Consider the following 21221-nt stretch of genomic DNA (forward strand, 5'->3'; position numbering starts at 1 on the left):
ACCTGTGAAGCCATCTGGTCCTGGACTTTTGTTTGTTGGAAGACTTTTAATCTCAGTTTCAATTTCATTACTTGTGATTGGTCTGTTCATATTTTCTATTTCTTCCTGGTTCAGTCTTGGAAGGTTATACCTTTCTAAGAATTTGTCTGTTTCTTCCAGGTTGTCCATTTTATTGGCATGGAGTTGCTTGTAGTAGTCTCTTAGGATGCTTTGTATTTCTGCAGTGTCTGTTGTAACTTCTCCATTTTCATTTCTAATTTTATTGATTTGAGTCCTCTCGCTCTTTTTCTTGATGAGTCTGGCTAATGGTTTATCAATTTTGTTTATCTTCTCAAAGAACCAGCTTTTAGTTTTATTGATCTTTGCTATTGTTTTCTTTGTTTCTATTTCATTTATTTCTGCTCTGATCTTCATGATTTCTTTCCTTTTGCTAACTTTGGGTTTTGTTTGTTCTTCTTTCTCTAATTCCTTTAGGTGTAAGGTTAGATTGTTTATTTAAGATTTTTCTTGTTTCTTGAGGTAGGCTTGTATAGCTATAAACTTCCCTCTTAGAACTGCTTTTGCTGCATCCCATAGGTTTTGGATCATCGTGTTTTCATTGTCATTTGTCTCTAGGTATTTTTTGATTTCCTCTTTGATTTCTTCAGTGATCTCTTGGTTATGTAGTAATGTATTGTTTACCCTCCATGTGTTTGTGTTTTTTACGTTTTTTTCCCTGTAATTCATTTCTAATCTCAGAGCGTTGTGGTCAGAACAGATGCTTGATATGATTTCAATTTTCTTAAATATTTTTTTCTTATTTATTTTATTTTATTTTATTTTATTTTTTTACATCTTTATTGGAGTATAATTGCTTAACAATGGTGTGTTACTTTCTGCTTTATAACAGAATGAATCAGTTATACATATACATATGTTCCCGTATCCCCTCCCTCTTGCGTCTCCCTCCCACCCTCCCTATCCCACCCCTCCAGGCGGTCACAAAGCACCGAGCTGATCTCCCTGTGCTATGCGGCTGCTTACCACTAGCTATCTACCTTACGTTTGGTAGTGTATATATGTCCGTGCCTCTCTTTCGCTTTGTCACAGCTTATCCTTCCCCCTTCCCATATCCTCAAGTCCATTCTCTAGTAGGTCTGTGTCTTTATTCCTGTCTTACCCCTAGGTTCTTCATGACATTTTTTTCTTCTTAAATTCCATATATATGTGTTAGCATATGGTATTTGTCTTTCTCTTTCTGACTTACTTCACTCTGTATGACAGACTCTAGGTCTATCCACCTCATTACACATAGCTCAATTTCATTTCTTTTTATGGCTGAGTAATATTCCATTGTATATATGTGCCACATCTTCTTTATCCATTCATCCGATGATGGACACTTAGGTTGTTTCCATCTCCAGGCTATTGTGAATAGGGCTGCTATGAACATTTTGGTACATGACTCTTTTTGAATTATGGTTTTCTCAGGGTATATGCCCAGTAGTGGGATTGCTGGGTCATGTGGTAGTTCTATTTGTAGTTTTTTAAGGAACCTCCATACTGTTCTCCATAGTGGCTGCACCAATTCACATTCCCACCAGCAGTGCAAGAGTGTTCCCTTTTTTCCACACCCTCTCCATCATTTATTGTTGCTAGATTTTTTGATGATGGCCATTCTGACTGGTGTGAGATGATATCTCAATTTAGTTTTGATTTGTATTTCTCTAATGATTAAAGATGTTGAGTATTCTTTCATGTGTTTGTTGGCAGTCTGTATATCTTCTGTGAAGAAATGTCTAATTAGGTCTTCTGCCCAGTTTTGGATTGGGTTTGTTTTTTTTGTTACTGAGCTGCATGAGCTGCATATAAATTTTGGAGATTAATCCTTTGTCAGTTGCTTCATTTGCAAATATTTTCTCTGATTCTGAGGGTTGTCTTTTCATCTTGTTTATGGTTTCCTTTGCTGTGCAAAAGTTTTTAAGTTTCATTAGGTCCCATGTGTTTATTTTTGTCTTTATTTCCATTTCTCTAGGAGGTGGGTCAAAAAGGATCTTGCTGTGATTTATGTCATAGAGTTTTCTGCCTATGTTTTCCTCTAAGAGTTTGATAGTTTCTGGCCTTACATTTAGGTCTTTAATCCATTTTGAGCTTATTTTTGTGTATGGTGTTAGGGAGTGATCTAATCTCATACTTTTACATGTCCCTGTCCAGTTTTCCCAGCACCACTTATTGAAGAGGCTGTCCTTTCTCCACTGTATATTCCTGCCTCCTTTATCAAAGATAAGGTGACCATATGTGCGTGGGTTTATATCTGGGCTTTCTGTCCTGTTCCATTGATCTATCTTTCTGTTTTTGTGCCAGTACCATAGTGTCTTGATTACTGTAGCTTTGTAGTATAGTCTGAAGTCAGGGAGCCTGATTCCTCCAGCTCCATTTTTCGTTCTCAAGATTCCTTTGGCTTTTCGGGGTCTTTTGTGTTTCCATACAAATTGTGAAATTTTTTGTTCTAGTTCTGTGAAAAATGCCAGTGGTAGTTTGATAGGGATTGCATTGAATCTGTAGATTGCTTTAGGTAGTAGAGTCATTTCCACAATGTTGATTCTTCCAATCCAAGAACATGGTATATCTCTCCATCTATTTGTATCATCTTTAATTTCTTGCATCAGTCTCTTATAATTTTCTGCATACAGGTCTTTTGTCTCCTTAGGTAGGTTTATTCCTAGATATTTTATTCTTTTTGTTGCAATAATAATGGGAGTGTTTTCTTGATTTCACTTTCAGATTTTTCATCATTAGTATATAGGAATGCCAGAGATTTCTGTGCATTAATTTTGTATCCTGCTACTTTACCAGATTCATTGATTAGCTCTAGTAGTTTTCTGGTAGCATCTTTAGGATTCTCTATGTATAGTATCATGTCATCTGCAAACAGTGACAGCTTTACTTCTTCTTTTCCAATTTGGATTCCTTTTATTTCCTTTTCTTCTCTGATTGTTGTGGCTAAAACTTCCAAAACTATGTTGAATAAGAGTGGTGAGAGTGGACAACCTTGTCTTGTTCCTGATCTTAGTGGAAATGTTTTCAGTTTTTCACCATTGAGGACGATGTTGGCTGTGGGTGTGTCATATATGGCCTTTATTATGTTGAGGAAAGTTCCCTCTATGCCTACTTTCTGCAGGGTTTTTATCATAAATGGGTGTTGAATTTTCTCAAAAGCTTTCTCTGCATCTATTGAGATGATCATATGGTTTTTCTCCCTCAATTTGTTAATATGGTATATATCTCATTGATTGATTTGCATATATTGAAGAATCCTTGCGTTCCTGGAATAAACCCCACTTGATCATGGTGTATGATCCTTCTAATGTGCTGTTGGATTCTGTTTGCTAGTATTTTGTTGAGGATTTTTGCATCTGTGTTCATCAGTGATATTGGTCTGTAGTTTTCTTTCTTTGTGACATCCTTGTCTGGTTTTGGTATCAAGGTGATGGTGGCCTCGTAGAATGAGTTTGGGAGTGTTCCTCCCTCTGCTATATTTTGGAAGAGTTTGAGAAGGATAGGTGTTAGCTCTTCTCTAAATGTTTGATAGAATTCGCCTGTGAAGCCATCTGGTCCTGGGCTTTTGTTTGTTGGAAGATTTTTAATCACAGTTTCAATTTCAGTGCTTGTGATTGGTCTGTTCATATTTTCTATTTCTTCCTGATTCAGTCTTGGCAGGTTGTGCATTTCTAAGAATTTGTCCATTTCTTCCAGGTTGTCCATTTTATTGGCATAGAGTTGCTTGTAGTAATCTCTCATGATCTTTTGTATTTCTGCAGTGTCAGTTGTTACTTCTCCTTTTTCATTTCTAATTCTGTTGATTTGAGTCTTCTCCCTTTTTTTCTTGATGAGTCTGGCTAATGGTTTATCAATTTTGTTTATCTTCCCAAAGAACCAGCTTTTAGTTTTATTGATCTTTGCTATCGTTTCCTTCATTTCTTTTTCATTTATTTCTGATCTGATTTTTATGATTTCATTCCTTCTGCTAACTTTGGGGTGTTTTTGTTCTTTCTCTAATTGCTTTAGGTGCAAGGTTAGGTTGTTTATTCGAGATGTTTCCTGTTTCTTAATGTGGGATTGTATTGCTATAAACTTCCCTCTTAGAACTGCTTTTGCTGCATCCCATAGGTTTTGGGTTGTTGTGTCTGTCATTTGTTTCTAGGTATTTTTTTATTTCCTCTTTGATTTCTTCAGTGATCACTTTGTTATTAAGTAGTGTATTGTTTAGCGTCCATGTGTTTGTATTTTTTTATAGATCTTTTCCTGTAATTGATATCTAGTCTCAGCGTTGTGGTCGGACGAGTACTTGATACAATTTCAATTTTCTTAAATTTACTGTGGCTTGATTTGTGACCCAAGATGTGATCTGTCCTGGAGAATGTTCCGTGCGCACTTGAGAAGAAAGTGTAATCTGTTTTTGGATAGAATGTCCTATAAATATCAATCAAATCTATCTGGTCTGTTTTGTCATTTAAAGCTTCTGTTTCCTTATCAATATTCTGTTTGGATGATCTGTCCATTGCTGTAAGTGAGGTGTTAAAAGTCCCCCACTATTATTGTGTTACTGTCGATTTCCTCTTTCATAGCTGTTAGCCATTGCCTTATGTATTGAGGTGCTCCTAGGTTGGGTGCATATATATTTATAATTGTTATATCTTCTTCTTGGATTGATCCCTTGATCATTATGTAGTGTCCTTCCTTGTCTCTTGTAACATTCTTTATTTTAAAGTCTATTTTATCTGATATGAGTATTGCTCCTCCAGCTTTCTTTTGATTTCCATTTGCATGGAATATGTTTTTCCATCCCCTCACTTTCAGTCTGTATGTGTCCCTAGGTCTGAAGTGGGTCTCTTGTAGACAGCATATATATGGTTCTTGTTTTTGTATCCATTCAGCAAGCCTGTGTGTTTTGGTTGGAGCATTTAATCCATTTACGTTTAAGGTAATTATCGATATGTATGTTCCTTTGACCATTTTCTTCATTGTTTTGGGTTTGTTTTTGTAGGTCCTTCTCTTCTCTTGTGTTTCCCACTTAGAGAAGTTCCTTTAGCATTTGTTGTAGAGCTGGTTTGGTGGTGCTGAATTCTCTTAGCTTTTGCTTGTCTGTAAAGCTTTTGATTTTTCCATTGAGGATTCAAACTTTATATTTATTTAGCAAAGCAGTATTTATTCCTAGGGCAGCCATGGATCTCTAGGCGGTCCACAGCTGGCCTCTGTAGGTCCATTAACCTCCTAAAATGGTCTGAAGGGGATCCTGTTGATGTTCACATGTGTTTTCTTCTGGCGGGAGGGTCCGTTGCCTTCATAAGATTCTCAAAAGCATCTGCTACCCTCCAAATATTAAGAATCTTCTTAAGTGGTCCCTAAAAATGTCAGAGTAATTGTTAAAAAGACATAAGTTTTGTCATTGTCCAGTGTGTGCCTCCCAGTTCATCCATTTAATAACCTCATTTGTTGTTGGAGACTTCGTGGTCTAAAAACAACAATTAATGATTGTTAGTTCAAAATGGAAAATAAAGTACATTTAATATGTGTTTCCTTCAAAGACACAGTGAGTCCAAATAGATTAGGCAGGTAAGGGGGAATTTTTTTTAAAGTTTCCCTAATTTTCAAAACTTCTTTGCAAATTCTTTCTTTCAATTTCTGTGCTTGGTTATGCAAGGTTGTTTTCCTTATCAACTATTTGGTCTTTCAAAGTTATAAAGAGTATAGGTTTAGTCTTCCAAAGAGCTTTAAAACTCGATGTATTTGTTACTTCAGCCAAATGTAATTTGAGGTGGGACATCTGCTTAAAACAATTTTAAGTGGTTCATAAACTTCTTTTGGCCTATTTCTTTTTTAAAAAGTCTACCTGGGGCTTCACTGGTGGCGCATTGGTTGAGAGTCTGCCTGCCGATGCAGGGGACACGGGTTCGTGCCCCGGTCTGGGAAGATCCCACATGCCGCGGAGCGGCTGGGCCCGTGATCCATGGCCGCTGAGCCTGCGCGTCCGGAGCCTGTGCTCCGCAATGGGAGAGGCCACAACAGTGAGAGGCCGGCGTACTGCAAAAAAAAAAAGAAAGTCTACCTGAAGTTTATTGTCTTGTAAAATACTTTAATTATGTAGTTAGGTGATCCCCAAATTTCATGTCTGACTCTCATGAAATATATACCTTCTTCTATTATGTGCTGGTGCCCTAAACTGGCTCCTGAGTTCAGTCCTTATCCCATGAGCTGAGTGATGGTGATTTCTGACCTCCAAACTCATCTGTTGCCGTGAGGCACAGGTGGGGGTAGGGAGCGGCACTTGGCTCACAGGGCCATCCCACACCCCCCCACACCCATCCCTGCCCCTTCCTGGCAGGCAGGACCAGTTTATATTGTCCCCTTTCCAGAGTGCAGCGCACCAGATGGCTCTCGGGCTGGCATCTTACCTGGCCCTACATCCCTTCCAGCCTTTTTGCCTCTGTTCTGGGTGGGAGGTGGTGGCTGGGGAGGCGATGAGACAGGGGACACACAGAATAACAGGGCTAGTTGTTGAGTGGGAACTAGGTGGGATCTTCATCCAGAGAAGCCTCATGGTCTCCCTGGGAACCTGTTGCGGGAAAGGGAAGAAATGCTTCTTTCCCTCCTGCTGAGGGATTAGTGTGGCACAAGAATGGATGTTTAAAGATTGGAGGGAAGGGTTCAAAGATTGTGGGAATGGGAGATGCCTGGCTTCTCGCGTCACCTAGGGGTTACAGAGGTGACTGCTGGGGCCAGGGCCCTAGATCCTTGTGAAGCTTGTCACCTGCCCACACCAATTGCTGCTTGCCTGAGAGTCACAGAGCTTTCTGGACCTTCGTGAGGGATTGCCATTGTATATTTTTGCTCTTTGGGATTTGGGGACCAGATTGCCTCTGTCCCACCTGTACTTTTGTTTAGGTTTTAGATTTGGCTTTCATACTTCTGTTCAGGAATATGTAACACTTAGCAGGGTATTGTCAGGTAGTCACAAAAGAAATTTTGGGAGTGCCCTGTGGTGGTGAATATCTCTTTAAAGTAATTTTTTTTTTTTTTTTTTTTTTTTTTTTTTTTGTGGTACGCAGGCCTCTCACTGCTGTGGCCTCTCCCGCCGCGGAGCACAGGCTCCGGCCGCACAGGCCCAGCGGCCATGGCTCACGGGCCCAGCCGCTCCGCAGCATGCGGGATCCTCCCGGACTGGGGCGCGAACCCGTGCCTCCTGCATCGGCAGGCAGACCCTCAACCACTGCGCCACCAGGGAAGCCCTAAAGTAATTATTTAAAACGTGACAGTTTGTGTGTAGGTAGTGTCATTGAGTTTGTTAATATGAGTGCTTATATTAAATAGCTCTCACATATCCAAAGTTCATATTAGCTTCCATGAGTAGGTGGAGCAAAGCTTTTATTTTTTCCCCACAATTCTCTCTTTGGCACCTGGAAGATTCCCTGGCCTATATTGGATGCTTGGGGAATATTTCTTGAATAAATGAATAGAGTAGTTTTTTGTTTTTTGTTTTTTGACAGATAGTAAGATATGTCATGTTGGAAGCTGAGTTAAGTGTGCAATAGAGAAGACAGGAGCCATTCGTATAGCTTTTCAGAAAAATGTATACAGCTAGATTTTTGATAAAATACATAGTTGTAGTTAGAAAATGTTATGGTGCTGATTGATATAGTCACTGGGAGGCAGTTGTGACTTGATCCCACTAAGTACATTCTAGGGTAAATTGCAGGTGTAGATTGGTGGGATTATGATGGGAGCAGACAATGAACATGGTTGCTGAGGGACCAGGGTGGACTGTGAATCTGAAGTGAGCCATCAGGGTGGCTACCCTTACTTTTCGAGTCTCATCTGAGGACGCGGAGAGCACTGTTCAGGGAGGGAGCATTTGGAATATAGGCTGTCAGTGTGGGCGGGCATCCCGGGGGCCCTCTAAGATCAGTCTGCAAGCGCCTGTGTGAGCGGGGCTCTTCCCAACAAACCTCTTCCTTTGTAGGGCAGTGAGGCTGCTCTCTGAGATGCCTCCCTTTCTCACCTTTGAGCACAGCACAGCCAGTTCTTGGGCTCACACAGATTTCCTAGACATCTTTTCAACTTTTTATTTTGAAACATTTCAAACCAATGGAAAAGTTGCAAGCGTAGGGCAGTGAATGTATCCTTCACATCGATTCACCAGTGGTTAACATTTTAGCACATTTTTTTTCTCTCTATAAATGTACATATTTTTCTATTTTTCATTCTGCTGAATCATTTGAGAGCAAGTGGCAGACATCATGCCCTTTGACTCCTAATATTTCAGTATGTGTCTCTTAAGAACAAGGACATTATCTTAAAATAACTATAATCTGATTGTCAATACAGGAAATTTAGCATTGCTGTAATACTGTTACCTAATATACATCCTAGATTCACATATTGCCAGTTGTCCCCATGATGTCCTTTAGAGAAGGTATTTTCCTGGTCTTGAGTCTGGTACAGGATCACACATTGCGTTTAGCTGATGCATCTCTTTAGTCTCCTTTAATCTGTAACAGTTCCTCAGCGTTTGTTTGTTTGTTTTTGTCTTTTATGATATTGGGTTTTTTTTCCCAACATTTTTATGGAGTATAATTGCTTTACAATGGTGTGTTAGTTCCTGCTTTATAACAAAGTGAATCAGTTATACGTATACGTATGTTCCCATATCTCTTCCCTCTTGCATCTCCCTCTCTCCCACCCTCCCTATCCCACCCCTCTAGGTGGTCACAAAGCTGATCTCCCTGTGCTATGGCTGCTTCCCACTAGCTATCTATTTTACATTTGGTAGTGTATATATGTCCATGCCACTCTCTCACTTTGTCCCAGCTTACCCTTCCCCCTCCCCATATCCTCAAGTCCATTCTCTAGTAGGTCTGTGTCTTTATTCCCATCTTGCCCCTAGGTTCTTCATGACCTTTTTTGTTTTTTAGATTCCGTATATATGTGTTAGCATACGGTATTTGTTTTTCTCTTTCTGACTTAGTTCACTCTGTATGACAGACTCTAGTCCATCCACCTCACTACAAATAGTTCAATTTCATTTCTTTTTATGGCTGAGTAATATTCCATTGTATATATGTGCCACATCTTCGTTATCCATTCATCTGTTGATGGACACTTAGGTTGCTTCCATGTCCTGGCTATTGTAAATAGTGCTGCAGTGAACATTGTGGTACATGTCTCTTTTTGAATTATGGTTTTGTCAGGGTATATGCCCAGTAGTGGGATTGCTGGGTCATATGGAAGTCAGAAAGAGAAAACAAATACAGTATGTTAACACATATGTATGGAATCTTAAAAAAAACCAAAACAAAACTGGTTCTTATTAACCTAGGGGCAGGACAGGAATAAAGATGCAGACGTAGAGAATGGACTTGAGGACACGGGGAGGGGGAAGGGTAAGCTGGGATGAAGTGAGAGAGTGGCATGGACATATATACACTACCAAACGTAAAATAGATAGCTAGTGGGAAGCAGCTGCATAGCACAGGGAGATCAGCTCGGTGCTTTGTGACCACCTAGAGGGGTGGGATAGGGAGGGTGGGAGGGAGATGCAAGAGGGAGGGGATATGGGGATATATGTATGCATATAGCCGATTCACTTTGTTATACAGCAGAAACTAACACACCATTATAAAGCAATTATACTCCAATAAAGATGTTAAAAAAAAAGATATAATATGGATTGTTGGGTGTTGAGTTTCTTATCCTTAACAGAATGCTTTTAAGTCTTATCCATGTGTATCAGTAGTTTAATGCTACTGTATTGGTATTCCAGTGTATGAATATAAAACTCTAATTTATACATTGCCCTATTGATAGATATTGGATAGTTGGGAACCATTATAAATAAGGTTGATAAGTCTTCTTGGGTGCATGTGCACTCAGAATTGCTAAGTCAAAGGGTAGGTGTTTATAAAAATTCTCAAAACTATTTCCCAAAGTGATTGTACCAATTTACACTCCCACCACTTGTTCCACATCCTTGCCAAAAGTACCTGTTGAAGTATTTTTTTAATTGAATATTTGTCTTTTTATTATTGACTTGTAGGAATTCTTTAAATGTTCTGGATATAATTCCTTTGTTTGGTACATATATTGCAAATATTCTCTCCCATTCTATGAGTTCCCTTTTTTAATTTTTAAATGTTGTCTTTTGATGAGCAGTTTTTAATTTTGAGGACTTCTAATTTGTGTTTTTTGTGTTCAAGAATTCTTTGCCAACCTCATGGTCACGAAGTTTTCTCCTGTGTTTTCTTCTGAAAGCTTTATAGTTTTAGCTTTCATGTTTGGGTCTGTGTTCTAGCTTCAGTTAATTTTTGTTTTTGGTTGAGTTTAGGATCTTGGTTCAGTTTTTTACCCCACGTGGATATCTAGTTGCTCCAGTGTCATTAAAAAAAAAAAAGACTTTGGATTTGCTTTGGTGTGTTTGCCAAAAATCAAAAGACTGTCTATGTGCAGGTCTATTTCTACATTCTGTTCTGTTTTATTATTGATCTTTTGGTTTATCCTTAAACGATACCATGATGTTGTAGGTGCTGTAACTTTACAGAAAGTCTTGAAATCTGGCAGTGTAAGTCTGCTAACTCAGTTGTTCTTTTCAAGGGTATCTTGGCTCATGTAGGTTGGATTTGATTTTTATTTTCCTTCTGTGTGATTATGTAATCACTTTAATTACAGTTAGGTTTCTGTTCATATTCCACTTTAGTATTCCCCCATCTCCGTTGACGTATTCTTACATATTTAATATGTGTAATGCTAAATGCTTCCAAGAGTCAAAGCTACACACGATCTATTCGGAAGTGTCATCTCGTCCCCTTTCTACCCCAGTGCCTCCCACCTGCTATAGGAAACTGATTCCATTGGTTTCTGCTTTATCCTTCCTGAGTTTCTTTTTGCAAAAAATAAGCATATAAACACACACACTTGTGTGTCTATTTATATGTGTGTGTATATGTATACATAGGTTTAACACCCCCCCACCCTTTGTGCACTCTTTTGCAGTTTGCTTTTTTCAGTTACTATGTACTGGAAATCACTTTATGTGGTTGGAGATTTTCTTATTCCTTTTTACAGCTGTAGAGCAGCTAGTATTTAATAAGCTCAATCTTGGCTGGCAGCTCAGAGCAAATATTAAACTTGAACTCTGTGTGCTGCATTTATTTCTGGGCTTTGCTGGGCCAGTTCCCTTTCTGCCGTTTACAGGGGAGCTCACTAAACTCAGGACAGTCTGTGTCCTGACTGGGTGGGCGGGAGTAGAAAATGTTTCCCTATTCCATGTCTGTTTTGGACTCATCAGACCTGAGAACATTAACAAGTTTGGGGGGGAAAAAAAGAAATGGGAAGAGAAAGCATTCAGGATTATCAGTGTTTACACTCCCTTCATTTAATGGGTCTTGTTCTCAATTCCCCTTTTCCTGTGTTTCGTGTGAAGTCGTGTGCTAACCAGTGTGCCGTGCAGCTGGTAATGAGTGTCTGTCACGCTTTCACTCAGTCTTTCCCTCTAAAACAGGTTGCCCGGGAGAGTGGCCCACCCCACATGAAGAGCTTTGTGACCAGGGTGTCGGTTGGGGAGTTTGTCGGGGAAGGTGAAGGGAAGAGCAAGAAGATTTCAAAGAAAAATGCTGCTATAGCTGTTCTTGAGGAGCTGAAGAAGTTACCGCCCCTGCCTGCAGTTGAGCGAGTGAAGCCCAGAATCAAAAAGAAAACAAAATCCATAGTCAGGGTAAGGACTTTTCTGAATGAAGAGGGCGTTTTCATTGCCCAGAGGCAGCTGGGGGGTTAGAAGGCTGGTGAAAGAGGTCGGGAGCTGGCAGGCACAGGCCCGGCCTCGGAGAGCCTTTACAGGGGCCACCTGGTGTTGCTCGCACAGGAGTCCCAGGTTAGGCAACGACAGGGACACTGTGCCGGCTTCACTGGAGGCTCTGCAGGCGGCCACGCCAGTCTGGGTGCGATCACAGTGAGGAGCTGTGTGTTGGCAGCCATGCTGCCCATCTGCGGGGAGGGTAGTTAAATCGTGCTGCCTCCTTCTCGTCGCCCACTGCGCGGTTCTGAACGCACAGGAGACCCTGGGCGGGGAGATGTCTGGGGCAGGCGTAGGAGTCAGACGTATACACCTTGTTCTTATTTTTGAGTCACGCTAAAGGACCTATAAAAAATTATACTGTCTCTCACCCTCCCAAAGAAGGGACAGGGGTCCATTCGGGGACATTTATGAACACCAGGATCCATTCTGATTGTCAGTAGAGTTCCATGTTGTATCAAAATCCAAGTTTTTCTCACACACATGTTAGCATATGGTTTCTGGATTTTGAGTCATTGTTAAGAAAGCTGGGAACCCATCCCTATAATGTAGCCTTTTGGGAAGTTTTAGAAAGAGTTTGTTATATTTTTCTACCTCTTCATTTACTATCATATGTTGACATTTATTGTTCAGAAGCAGACGTTACAATGATGCTTGCCTATTCGTAGTGAATAGTGATGTTGGTTTGCTAAGAAGACCTCAAAATCACCTCAGAGCGATCATAGAAAATCATTAGGCATCTTTCAATTTAAAAAAAGGTTTAAAAAAGATATGATTAATTCTGAGCCGTTAGAACAACATAGAAGTAATCAGCTGTCATGTCCTGGTCTCTGAATTGGCAAGGTCCTTTCTGTGACTAACATGGCACATGGTTTCTACATTCATTGTTCCTCAGCTACAAAGCAGCCCGGAGTACGGCCAGGGGATGAACCCGATTAGCAGACTGGCCCAGATCCAGCAGGCAAAAAAGGAGAAGGAGCCAGAGTACCTCCTCCTCACTGAGCGAGGCCTCCCGCGCCGCAGGGAGTTTGTGATGCAGGTGGGTCAGCCGGCTTGTGGGCGGCCCTTCTCTGACTGCCTCCTGTCTCAGGGCCTGAGGTGGTCCAGGGGCCGGACACCTCTCCCCAGGAGGCCGGGTCCAGTGGGCACTCCCTGCCGCCAAATGTCACTGTTATTAGACCGTGTTGCCTGCACTAATCTGATGCCTTAAAACGTGCTTGTCTGCACAGCACACATGCTGCTGTATCAACAGGTAGGGGCCTGGACTCACTGCGCCTGTTTAGAGGAGGGGAATCGTGGGTAACTTTTTTTCTGTGTTACTTCTTGAAGGTTAATATTGTTCTTCTCAGAGGCTTTATGAATTAGAGAAAGGGTCTGCTTCTGCTTCTCCTGATCCTTCTGTAGAGCCTGGAGTCCGGGGATTGGGTTCACACTTCAGATTTGTACAGAGTGTTTCTCCATGCACTCAGCTTATTAAACAGTTATTCACATGGGCAGCTGAATGTGTGATTTGAATTTAATAGTGTTTTCTGGTGAAAAACAGAATACTTCACTCTGCATAGCAGTTTACAGCTTTTAAAGCACCATCAGTTAGCCTGGTGTGTTTCACCTCTGCAGTCAGAGGGCACAAAGAGTAATGACCCTTCCATGTACAAGAGAAAATTGCAGCTTGTTGAGAGGCTCAGTAATTTGCCTAGGATCAAACGGCTGGTAGATGCCCGGTTGGGATTCAACCTCAGGCCCCTCTTCACAGGCCAGGGAGGGTGTCCTTGACTCTTTTGTGACAGGGCTTTTGGGTTTTGGTCTGCAGTCAAGACCAGCTTGGAAGGGGATGGTAAGCAGTGATGTGTGCTGGAGTATGTTTAACAGCCAACTCTTAGGGAAAGGCAGTGTGTGTGCAGACTATACACGTATGTGCACACGTATTATATGTACATGTGCGTATATTATAAATTTTACTGATAGGAAGGAAGTGTAGCATACAATTTACAAAAAAATATGTAATACTCTTGTAAATTTCATACATCTGTAACTTCAGTGTGACAGTCACCAATAGCAGCGTTACAGAATGAGACTCATGTGAATTCTTTATTCCTCTCAGGTTCAGCAAGGAGGTTTGCTCCTGTCATGTTGAATGACTGTGGTACTAGCATGAGTACTGGTTGATATTTTTATTTACATTAACAACAAAGACATGTCAGAACTTCACTCATTTAAACAATATTAATGGCTTCTTTGCTGAATCAGATAATAATTTCCCAAGACTGGAAGTTTCACTTTTTTGTATTAGTTACGTCATGGCTGCAGACTTGACAACAATTTAAAGCTTAATCTGCATTATTAACCTTTTCTCCATCACTTAAGCCTAGGAATAGACAATCAACAGTATAACTTAATCCTTGATAAGTAGTAGTTGCAGATTTCTGTGGTGTAAGTACTCTCACTGTGGCCATTTTCCATCTGAGTTGGAAAGAGATGTGTAGCTGCATATTGACACCATTACACATACAAATGTAAAAAACCTCAAAAGCATAGACAGTTGTAAAATGGAGTCTAGTTAGGAAGTGATGAATTTGAAGTATTCATTACCTCTGTTTGTTGAAATAATTTGTTTAATTATAAGCTTATATACTTTAGTGTTTAATAATAGCTACCTTTAACAGCCACCTCTCCAAATTTCTCAGGATTTCATAATGGGCTCTCACAGGCTGGTGCAAGCCAGCTCCAGGGCACCACTGTTAAGCCATCCATCTTCTGACCATTCTGGGTTCTTTTCAGTTCCTGACCCATCTTTATTCTAAAGCGTTAAGCCCTGATCTGAGTTCTGCCTTCTTTATGCAGGTGAAGGTGGGAAACCACACTGCAGAAGGATCAGGCACCAATAAGAAGGTGGCCAAACGCAATGCAGCCGAGAACATGCTGGAAATCCTTGGTTTCAAAGTCCCACAGGCTCAGCCCACCAAACCAGCCCTCAAATCAGAGGAGAAGGTGACTGCTCAGGGCTCTGTGTCCTTGCTCTCTAATTGCAAGATGACCTTCTCACCTCAGGACTCTGACTCCTCCAGGGCTAAGCTTCAGGGCAAGGCTTCATCCTCCTGGCGCAGCCTGGCCGAGCAGGGTCCTAGCATTTGCTTCATTATAATGTGGTCAGAAGGGGAGTTGCATGTCCATGGCTCCAAGCATGGTGGTGCTGGGTTAAGTCGTTACTCTTCCAGTATCTTTGTGGTCTGGGATGCTTGGTGGAGGGCAGGCAGCTTCTCTCCTTTTGTGGGATGACGGGTAATTAACTGGACTTGAAATTGATGTGTGTGTGATTCTATCATTTGTGCTCTTTGAGTCCTGCATGAAAGACTAATCAGCCTTAGGCTTTTGTTAGTTGTGGAACATGCTTGGGACACTGAGACAGTGTGATAATAGAGTCAGGGCCAAATCCATAGTTTCGATTTGGGATTTCTTTCTCTTTATGAATTGAACATCAGACAAAAATGATCCCATATTGAAAATTGCACTTCTGCCGAGGTTGGTGAGCAGCACCCTCAGTGAAGGCCTTGGCCGACCTTGTTTCCAGTCACTGGATGGTCCTTTCAGGATAAACTTGAAAACACCAGGACTGTTTCAGTCGTGTCTGTCGGTCCTGTCAGCAGAGAGAAATGGCAGCAGCTGTGGCCACATAGTTAATAACTGGGATCCCAAACACTCACCAGAGAATCTGTAGAGATCCTGGACTTGGCTTTGGGGGTTTTCATTCCAAAATCTTACAGAGCATCATAGGCACCTTTGCCTTCTCAGAAGGGAGACCTTTGTGTTTGGCAAAATTTTTATCTAGTAACATTTTCCCCCTACATTTGTTATCTTTGGTTATGTCATTTTATCTTTTAGTGGGACATGTGCTCCAGGAAATATCCTTTGTTTATTTAATTATTTAGCATCAGCCTAAAAGTTTCTTTCTTGGTCAGCTCTATCAATCTAACATCTTCAGGGTCCTTCTGGTTAAACATTCCCCTCTCTTCTTGTGAGCACAGAACAGAGGCCCCATCCCTTAGATGCTGTTCGTGGACAGGCTGACGTGGCTGAGAGTGTGCTTTGGGAGAAAGCAGGGGGCTCTCCTGTGGGCACATTGGCGGCACAAGCAGACCAGTGGTGGGGCCTTGGGAGAGGGCCTTTCTGCCAGTGCCCTCATCGTTTAAAAGTTTATAAACTAAGATTAGTGCTGGTTGGAGTTTGTTTAGTTTTGGACAGAAGGAACTAACTTTTCAACAGTTTGATTGATGCTCATGGCTTTTTTTTTTTTTTTTAAGACACCCATAAAGAAACCAGGGGATGGAAGAAAAGTAACGTTTTTTGAACCTGGCTCTGGGGATGAAAATGGGACTAGTAAGTGTGATGTTAATACTGTCTTGATCTGACTGTGATTCTGGGCTTTGCGTGGTTCCTGGTAATAGCAGGAACCTAGGTAATGAGTTAGCGTTCAGTGCTTGGTTCTGCATTACCCCTGTGCTATTGTGTGTGCTCGGGGAGGGCCAGCGTGGGGTTTTACAACATCTCTCCACGCGGCACACGTGGACTTGAGTTGATTTGTCTGCATGTCCCTCCCCAGGCAATAAAGAGGATGAGTTCAGGATGCCTTATCTTAGTCATCAGCAGCTGCCTGCTGGAATTCTTCCCATGGTGCCCGAAGTTGCCCAGGCTGTAGGAGTCAGTCAAGGGCATCACACCAGAGAGTTCACCAGGGTAGCTCCGAACCCTGCCAAGGCCACGGTAACTGCCATGATAGCCCGTGAATTGTTGTATGGGGGCACCTCGCCTACAGCCGAGACCATTTTAAAGAATAACATCTCTTCAGGCCACGTACCCCATGGACCTCTCACGAGACCCTCAGAGCAGTTGGACTATCTTTCCAGAGTCCAGGGATTCCAGGTAACTGTTGGGTCTGCGCTGTGTGGTCTGTACCTCAGTGCGGTCATCTCTGGTTTCTCTCAGTACTAAGTACCTTGTTTTTTAAATCAAGTTCTTTGTCTAGGGGGATGGTTGGGGGAAGCATGGTAAAGAGTGGTCCTGAGGAAGGGAGGAGGCACGGGAAGTATTAGAACCCTGGATGGTAAGAGAATATCCTCAACCTTTGGTAATTTTTAAAAATCCAGTCCAACCGTAATAACAAAGCCTCGAATCCAGTGCTAGTTACAAATTTAGACTTCAGTGAGAACAGATTCATTGTGCTGGCCCTTCTGCTACCTGCTAGGAAAGGACATGGCTTCTTCCACACCAGGGTTTCTGAGTAGACATTTAGGTTCCTGGAAGATTCTGGAAGCTGGGGCGCTGGCATCCTGCCTGCAGCCCTCAGTGCCCCTTAGCAGCAGACCCCACTGTGAGTCTCTTGTGCCTCTTGAGCAGGAGTTGGTGTAGACAAGTCAGGCTGAGACCAGGGAGAGGTGTCATTTCTGTTCACTGGGCCCAGAGCCGCAGCCCTGTGCCCCGCTCATACTCCCTGCCTTCCTATCCTTGCCTCAGTTTTCTTTTCCCCTTTAGGTTGAATACAAAGACTTCCCCAAAAACAACAAGAACGAATTTGTATCTCTTATCAATTGCTCCTCTCAGCCGCCCCTGATCAGCCATGGTATCGGAAAGGATGTGGAGTCCTGCCACGATATGGTACGTTACCCCCCACGGCGGGCCTGGCTTGCTGCTGGCCTCAGAAAGACAGGAAGAGGGTTCTCCTGTAGACTTCGAGAACAGTTGATTGTTTTATAGGTTTCATATTTCTGAAGACTTTTCTTAGGTTACTGGCTTGATTTCTCATTCTGTTGATCAGAATTCATGGACTTTGGCCAAACTCTCTCCTCTCTTCCCTTGCTGACCTGAGAGGTGGACTTGGATCCTGGAACGCGTCCAGATACTGTATTCAGTTCATCTCTGACCAGAACAAGGAATTGCAGGCCCAAGTTCTGGCAACTTAGAAAGCCCCTTGTTTTGGTGTTCTGTTCAGATGAAATTATTATTGTAAGAAATACTAAAATGAAGAAAAGGAATTGATTAAATTAATTGACATTAAGTGTGGTATATTCACCTGATGTAATATAATGTACCCATCATATTATTGTCACCGAGGGTAATGTATCCTAATTCTAACACGGAAACATGATAAGGTTTTATTTTAAAGCGGGATATAAAATTTGTACAGTCTGGTGACCACAGGTTAAAAATATTAGAAGGCAATGTAATAAAATTAACAGAGGTTGTGATTCAGTGAGGTAACCATGGGTAACATTTTTTAATTTATATTTTTAATTACAAGTTCAAACATGAACGGGTTATTTAGTGGGACCAGTTGTTTTGTTGGGCAGCAGGAGAAGCCCTCCACTCGCTGTTCAGTGTCGTGTACTGTGGTCCTGAGCGGTGGCCGTGGTTTGACTTCCCTTTTCATTCCTGCTAGGCTGCACTGAACATTTTAAAGTTGCTGTCTGAGTTGGACCAACAAAACACAGAGATGCCAAGAACAGGAAATGGACCAATGTCTGTGTGAGTGAGCTGATCTACATGGAAAGGCAGTTCTGTTCCTCATTTGCATTAAATTCAAATTGTCTGCTCAACTTAGTAGTGAAATACTTGCCTTAGTCACTTTCTGTCCCTTTGCCCTGAAAGGTTTCCAAGTTTTGGGCAGAGAGCTCTACTTTTTTAAAATTTGTTTTGTTTTTTAAATTAAGTTATTTATTTATTTATTTTGGCTGTGTTGGGTCTTCGTTTCTGTGCGAGGGCTTTCTCTAGTCGTGGCGAGTGGGGGCCACTCTTCATCGTGGTGTGCAGGCCTCTCACTGTCGCGGCCTCTCTTGTTGCGGAGCACAGGCTCCAGACGCGCAGGCTCAGTAGTTGTGGCGCACGGACCCAGTTGCTCCACGTCATGTGGGATCTTCCCAGACCAGGGCTCGAACCCGTGTCCCCTGCATTGGCAGGCAGATTCTCAACCACTGCGCCACCAGGGAAGCCCCCCCCCCCCCTTTTTTTTAAGCTTTCAATAGGTAATACATTCACATGGTGCAAAAGTCAAAATTATTTTAAAAGGTGTCCACAGTGATACATCTTGCCCCTCATGCAGTCCTCATCCATACCATTCTCTTCACCCCACCCAGAGATCACATTTGTATTAGTTTCTTGTGTACCTTTCCTGTATGTTTCTTTATGCAGATACATTTCTTTCCTTATTTTCTTCCTTTTCCTCCTAGAGATAACATACTGCATACCCATTCTCTTCTTTGCTGTTTTCACTTGATGGTGTATTCTGGGAAAACCTTAATCCAGTTATCATGAACTGGGGCCTGAACTATTGGACTTCTCAATGTCTGCTAGTGTCATTTTTAACATGGCTTAATTGTCTTAAATTTCAAAACCTGGGTCATTTTTGTTTTTTTCCTTCCTTAAAGGTGTGGGAGGTGCTGAACCTTATCTGGCCATGAACCATTGAAAAATCCCAACATACATACTGAAAATACTGCAACAGCTTTGAAAATTTGGAACTTCTGATACCTCCAGTGGGCCGGGAGACACGACGGGTCAAGGACTGGAGACAGCAGTGGTGAAGGCGGGGCCCGAGGGGGCAGCGGCTGGGCCACTCGCCTGTGCGGTGGCTTCTCCTCACGCGGCAGCAGCTGCTGGGGGCCAGGCAGGCCTGCCGGGCACCCCGGTGCCACTGGGAAACCAGCGGGTCCACGCCCCAGGCACCCTAGCGCTTGGTTAGGGTCGGGGGGTTGTTTTTTGGTTTTGTTTTTTTGGGGTGGTTTTTTTTTTCTTTCTTTTCTTTTTTTTCTTGCTGTGTGAAAGAAGAAACAGAAAGCACGACCCCTTCTCAAACTGGCTCACTCAGACACTTTGGGACAAACCCTGGACACCACGCTGGAGAGAGGCCTTAGTCTGGCCCCAGAGCTGAAAGCACCAGAGAAAATCACATGCTTCCTACTCAGCCTGAGCTGACCTTCTTGGCGTGCTCTGGCCCACACCTACCGCGGTACCCACACCGTCACCACTGCTTTCTTCCAAGAGATACGTATTCTTAGTTTCATTATTTTCTTTTGATTGAAATGACACTATATAAAATTTTCATTTGAGAGTTTCTCAGTTGTATTTAGTTACATAGCACAGTTTAGAAACTTGTCTGAGACTGACCTTATCAGTAATCTAACCGGCAAAGATCATATCCGTGTGTATGTGGTTATACATTTTTATTTCATTGGACTAACCCACGACCATTTCATTGATGCAAATTGTGTGCCCTCTGGTTTAGCTGAAACAGTCCTGCACTTCTCAGAAACCTTGATGAAGTCTCCCATAGTTGTATAAATTGGACAATTTAGGAATTTTAAACTTTAAACGATCATTTGGTTCCTTTTCTATTTTATTTTTGTTAATGCAACAGGACTTAAATGAACTTTGATCTTTGTTTTAAAGATTATTAAAAAAATTGTGTGTGTGTATATATATATCTATATATACACATACATATATATGACTCTTGAAGACACATAGCTTTCACTACACTACAGGATATGATCTCCATGTAGCACATCTACAACGCAGATTGATTTTCCTTGAGTGCTTTATACTGTTGATTACATCTCCATGTAGGGCTGAAAAGAATGACCCATGTTTATCTCTATAACTGTGTTGCTTTTGGTGTCGTGTTGCTGTGTACAGAAATGTGTGCAGCGAGGTCCTGCATATGGTCCAGATGAAAAGCACGGTAGCCTTGCGAGTTAAGTACTGCTTCGATTCATTGTTTACGCTGGAATATTTTCTCCCCATGGAATGTAAGTAAAACTTAGTGTTTGTCACCAATAAATAGTAATACTAAATTTTTTTTGTTAATTTATTCTTAAATGCCACTACTGCTAGGTTGGTCCCTCCCAACCTGCCCCCTATCCTTTTTTTATTTTTAAGAAAGAAACTTTGTAATGCTTGTGATTCCATTTGGGCAAAATTCTGAAGCTCTGAAATAACTTTATATCAAACAATTGATCAATAAACAGCTACTAATGAATTTTTGGTCCTGTTGAGCAGTAACTGAAGCAGTAAGGGAAGATGTGAGGGCATGGAAGCGTGGCGTGGGGGGCACTGCTGCCAGTGAGGGGCGAGTGGGTGCCTGGGTGAAGGGAGGCGCCTTTCATCTGAACAAGACACTGTCACCCAAAGAAATGACCGAGAGGAGGAGAGAGGCTTCCTGGTCACTTCCCTCAGGCGGGCTCGCACTTGGAGGAGTAAAGGTGAGGCGTTGCATTCTAGTCTGGCTGAGGAGTGGGCTGGTGGTTTTCTGTTTTTTAATTTTAGAATATGCTCATAAAGGTGGTTCACTATAAAACCAGCCTGTGGACTGGACTGCAAGAAGCACCAAAAGTGAGCGGGTTATGGAAAA

General features: G+C 42.0%; 1 protein-coding gene across 23 annotated transcripts in view; it reads left to right on the plus strand.

Annotated features, from left to right (window-relative positions):
- STAU1 (staufen double-stranded RNA binding protein 1) overlaps positions 1-20849 on the plus strand; it is a 91189-nt gene extending 70340 nt beyond the window's left edge. For 18 of the 23 annotated variants that reach the window (XM_060120181.1, XM_060120184.1, XM_060120185.1 and 15 more), the window contains 8 exons: positions 11516-11746; positions 12720-12863; positions 14666-14812; positions 16123-16198; positions 16422-16741; positions 17351-17473; positions 18255-18340; positions 19240-20849. In XM_060120181.1, coding sequence (XP_059976164.1) covers positions 11516-11746; positions 12720-12863; positions 14666-14812; positions 16123-16198; positions 16422-16741; positions 17351-17473; positions 18255-18340; positions 19240-19255 — 1143 coding nt within the window. In that variant the 3' untranslated portion in view covers positions 19256-20849. The remainder of the gene's footprint in view (positions 1-11515; positions 11747-12719; positions 12864-14665; positions 14813-16122; positions 16199-16421; positions 16742-17350; positions 17474-18254; positions 18341-19239) is intronic. The other 5 variants (XM_060120183.1, XM_060120186.1, XM_060120192.1 and 2 more) reach the window with 1 other exon arrangement.
- The last annotated feature ends 372 nt before the right edge of the window (positions 20850-21221 follow it).

This window comes from Mesoplodon densirostris, chromosome 16 (genome assembly GCF_025265405.1).
Source record: "Mesoplodon densirostris isolate mMesDen1 chromosome 16, mMesDen1 primary haplotype, whole genome shotgun sequence".
In the NCBI taxonomy this organism is placed as follows: domain Eukaryota; kingdom Metazoa; phylum Chordata; class Mammalia; order Artiodactyla; family Ziphiidae; genus Mesoplodon; species Mesoplodon densirostris.